This window comes from Triticum aestivum, chromosome 3D, assembly GCF_018294505.1.
Source record: "Triticum aestivum cultivar Chinese Spring chromosome 3D, IWGSC CS RefSeq v2.1, whole genome shotgun sequence".
Taxonomy (NCBI): Eukaryota; Viridiplantae; Streptophyta; class Magnoliopsida; order Poales; family Poaceae; genus Triticum; species Triticum aestivum.
The window spans coordinates 15,265,799-15,270,713 of record NC_057802.1 but is presented as its reverse complement, the minus strand read 5'-3'; the positions used below and the strand labels follow the sequence as shown (position 1 = coordinate 15,270,713).

General features: G+C 44.0%; 1 protein-coding gene across 1 annotated transcript; it reads right to left on the bottom strand.

Annotated features, from left to right (window-relative positions):
* Nucleotides 1-290: 290 nt before the first annotated feature.
* On the bottom strand, nucleotides 291-1,231 carry LOC123076052 (cysteine-rich receptor-like protein kinase 6). Its single transcript, XM_044498501.1, has 3 exons — nucleotides 982-1,231; nucleotides 575-797; nucleotides 291-474 (listed from the first exon to the last, which is right to left on the bottom strand). The coding sequence occupies exons 1-3, from the start codon at nucleotides 1,082-1,084 to the stop codon at nucleotides 291-293; spliced, it is 510 nt and encodes a 169-aa protein (XP_044354436.1). The 5' UTR covers nucleotides 1,085-1,231.
* Nucleotides 1,232-4,915: the final 3,684 nt, after the last annotated feature.

Here is a 4,915-nt window from a genome sequence, read left to right as displayed (position 1 = left end):
AGGGTATGACTCATTCATCCCCTATTTGCTGGTTCATGTGCTAGCCGTATATATTTTGTTCATAGATGTTTCGGTTCTATGTACTGTACGTGCTCACATGCTTAGGTATCGGTATGAGATGCATACCGTATTTGTCATGCTTACTGTTTACTCATGGATTAGATTAGTCGAAAACGTGCTAATATTTCCAACAGTAATCACAAACTGTATGTATAAACTGAAGGACCTACTTAAGAAAACTGAGGTGGCCAATTGGTCTTATGTAAAATTAATTAAGTATTTAATAATAGCTAAACTCCGGAGTTGTGGTAACAAGGAAATCTGAAATTCCTAGTTAAAACGAGTCTTACAATTTTAGTATCAGGATCCTCCTTACGTCCAGTCACGAGATCTATAATTATAACACCCAGACTAAATATGTCTGACTTGAAAGACACCTGGCCACGGTGCAGATATTCTGGAGCACAATATCCTCTGCATGAAATCATGATAGTTGGATGTATTAGGGACAAAAACAAGACAGTGGGCTCTAAATATGTTACAGAAACAATTGGTCTGTAGGTGTGTAACTTACAGTGACACATGACATCCTCCAGTAACAGCTTGTGATATTCCATCAAGGTGTTTTGATACACCAAAGTCCGTAATTTTTGGTATCATGAGATCATCCATCAGTATATTGTGAGGTTTAAGATCCATATGAACAACATCCTTTTCCTTGTGAAGATATTGTAGACCATCACAAATTCCCTTTATAGTTTGATAACGTGTATGCCACTCAAGTCCTCTTAATTCATCTGCAGGTTTAGAATAAGTATTATGGAAGATGAAATCTTTGACCTTTGATTTATGCATGCTAAAATGGATAGATCAGTTCTTTTTGTGCAGTCTGTTTCTTCTGATTAATCGACACTTATAGAAGCACAAAAGAAAGATGACCAAATAAAGAAAAGAACTGAATCATATGCCAGATTGTCGTACCAGTAAGATGATTGTGAAGGCTTCCTTTACTGATATACTCAAAAACAGAGTAATCTTTCTCTAATCTCCGGATACAAATACTTCCCACATTTTCCTGATCCATTCACTTTAAAGGCTATATTCTCTGCATTAGCACAGTAACCTAGAAAACGTACTATATTTTGGCGCTTAACACTCATTAGAAAATTGGTCTCGCGATAAAATAGTCCATCATCGATTGTCTGGCTGTTCAAGAGTATACAGTTCCCTCTTTTCCTCAATTTTACAGTGCGTTTCCAAAACCTGTGTGACATACAGTACAAATTAAAAATACGTTGCTTCGCAATGAACAAAGAAAGCAAAGAACAGTATCTCCAAATAACAGTAAATCCACAATTGTGTACCGCCCGATCAACTTCAACGTTATGGATCCGATTAACCTGTTTCAGCACCTCAAACAAGACAGCTTCAGTCTGGAACGATTTAGTGAGCAGACCACTGAGCAACCAGATCAACAGAAACGTTGTGGTTAAAGAGGAGCAAATAAATCGAGTAGTGATTTTTGCTATTTTATGGCAACATAAATAGGCTCAAGAATTGCCTCTCACCGGTCAGACTTGTCGATTTTATTCTGAAAAGTCTTTATGAAATTCTCATAGTAATAAAGGTAGAACCGCTGCATCTCTTGCGGATCACCCTTGTCATTCGCCGAGGTGTTATCCTAAATGAGAGAGGGACACAGACCGCCACAAGTCAAATTTCGTTCGCAACATAAAAAAAAAACATTGGGATGAAAAGAAAAAAAAAAGAGAATTCCAGGCTCCGTTTGCAGAATACCCTCGATAGCGTTTGCAGAAGCGTGGTCTTGAACCGACGAACTCCACTGCCGCTGGAGGCCGGGTCGAGCCGATGCGATGTCTCGAACGCGAAGAAACGACGTGGAAGAATACATGAAAAGATGCAAAATAAGCCTGCGATTGCCAAGAGAAAATCAATGTGGGATCGGGAAGATCGGAGGAGGAAAATGGACTCTGCTCACAGAGGAAGGCGACGCGCAAGTTCTTGGGCTCGGCCTCCTTGGCCGCACGCAAGATGAGAGTGACCTCGAAGATCGAGGGGGGCACTTCCAGTTCCAGTGGGTCGAAGTTCTTCACCGTCTGCATCTGGAGCAGCCGCCTCCCGCTAACTCCCTGACGACGCAACGACAACTCTGCCCTCCTCCCGCCACCCGCCCCGGGAAACGAGAAGCGCGGCGCCTTATCTCCGGGAGGTGGTCTTGATTCAAGGAGGCGGGGAGAAACACAAGATTTGGCCGGCGGCGTGGAGCACTGCTGCCGAGATGGGGGGAGAGGAAGTTTGAGAAGCGTCTTTACTGTGGCGGCCTCGCGGGATGCCATGTGCTGTGCTCGGCTGCCGAGGTGAGGCCCACTGGCAGGAACAGCAGGATTCTGATTTCCATTCCACTGGAATGGGTCGGTTCCGTTACATTTCGGTGTTTAGTTTCTGAGATGGAATGGAATGAATTTGTTGATTGCACCACTCAAATTATTGACTTTGGCATCAAATACAAACAGGATACATGTAATAAAAAATTGTCAAATAAATGCTAGTTATTCAGTCATACACATGTCAAGAATCTGTCAAAATACAAGTATCTACATGTCAAAAATCTGTACAAATACAAGTATCTACATGTCAAAAAACTGTCAAAATACAAGTCATCCATCTACATATTGAAAATCGAGCTTGCCGTGATTAGGAAAAGGTACCAAGATGCTGTGATTAGGATAATACAAGGCATCCACCCCTAAACGGTTCCCAAATCTTGTTGTGATAGCTATGAATGAAATCAATCATTGCCGTCGCCGCTTGCAGCTACTTGCCCAGTCGCCGGGCAGCGCCAGAAATTCGCCACCGAGGGGCTTGCGAGGTGCAGCCGCTCATTGTATTCCAGCTTCAGCTAGCGGAGACCCGCAGCGATCCGGCGCGGAGCTTGGGCAAGGAGGCCGGAGGGCCGGCGGAGCTCTGGTAGGCGATAGAGAGAGGCGTCGCCGGAGAGTGAGAGACGAGGAGACGCGGCGCCGGAGAAGGGGAGAAGAAAGGGCGCAGAACGAGAGGGAGTGGCGGCGCTGGGATTGGGTTCGGAGACGAGGGAGTCGTAGGGGAGGCAGGAGATGCGAGGCGTTCCGCGTGGTTCCTCCAAATCGGAGGTATGAGCGCGTTCCGCATCTTAGGCGAATATTCCGTTCAAGGGAATGGGTAGGTTCCAATTCTTTGCTGCTACCGAACACAGGAATCAGGCCTAGGAATGTAACGGACACATTACATTCCATCCCATGACCTGAACCAAACACGCCCTAAACGGATTGGATTAGATAATGCGTTACCCATATCCTTTATTATAATTTTTTCTTTAGATTCGAAGCGGAGTGGATAAAGGCCAGATGAGGATTCTAATGCGGATTTTATTGGACTACGGATTTGGAGCAAACTCTGACCGAAAACAATAAAAAGTAACAGGTCATACATGCACTGGGACATGAATATTTATATTATGCAAACAATATGAATATGAATTTCCATCGGACTACATAACTTAACTTTTTAACATGTGTACATATAGAGAGAAAAGAAACACCATCCATAACAAATTGTATGCACGTACTATCTATTACCTACTAACTAGGAAACATGCCCGTGCATTGCAACGGGAAAGGAAAAACCCGCGGTTAAGCATGACGCCACCGCATGCTCTGCCTGGCGCTTCGGCCAGGCCACACGGTACACATGTGCCAGGCCTAGCAGAGCCATTTGCTGTAATCGCCATCCACCCCACTCCGCTAAGGCCTTCGTCTCCCTCGGGTGGTAGTACACTAGTAGAAAAATGGCTTAATGTGAAGCACATTAGTCCCGGTTTGTAATTGAACCGGCACTAATGATCACATTATCATTAGTGCCGGTTCCAACGGCTAGGCGGGCGGCGATCATTAGTACCGGTTCGTAGCGAACCTTTAGTGCCGGTTCGTGCCACGAGCCAGCACTAATGACGTGGTAGCAGCTTTGTGTCAGGCTGGGGCCCCACGATAACCTTTAGTACCGGTTGGTGATATGAAGCGGGACTAGAGATTCACCTTTAGTCCCGGTTCGTATAACTACCGATACTAGAGGTCATCCTATATAAACCCCTTCGTCGAGCCCGAGCGCTCTGTTCTTCCCCTTTCCCCTCTCCTCTGTTTTCTTCCTCTTCTTCTCGAGCTCACACTCCATTTTTACCAAAATTTGTGAAGATTTGAAGGCACCCCATCCAACCAAGTGATCACAAAGGTTAGCAACTTTGTCCTTTCATCTCTCATTGCTAGATTAGCTCTTGCAATGCTCTATAAGTATAGTGATTTGTGGGTTTTATTTTGGGAGGAATTATATGTGGTAGTATTTGATTTATATGCAATTTGTGGTCAAAATAACTCTTAGTTTGCATATGTAGGTGTGGTTTACTTAGTGCCTTCCCTTCTCCGTCCTAACCACTGTCGAACGCCGCACCGTCCCGTCGCCGGCACCACCTTGTGGTGAGCCTCTTGTTCTTGTCTTTTTTATATAAAAAAATCATGTTTGTGTGATTTAGATATATAGTTACTTGTCTAATTTTCTTACCCGTATGTTGTTTGTTATACATAGTGCCATGATTTTGATATCCGTCCCCGTCGGCCCTCGTCCGGTTTATGATTCGGATGTGGTATATTCTCTTTTATAACAAATTATGCCCATCAAGTTGACATAGATATTTTTTTTAGAGATAAATGACCCTGAAATTGAAAAACACTTCAAATGAACTCTGAATAGGTTGAAAGTTGGCATGGTATCATCATTTCATCCACATAGCATGTCCAAGAAAGTAGAGAGGGTTACGGCAAAAACTGGATCCACTTCGTGTACAAAATGGACAATCTCTTTCGAA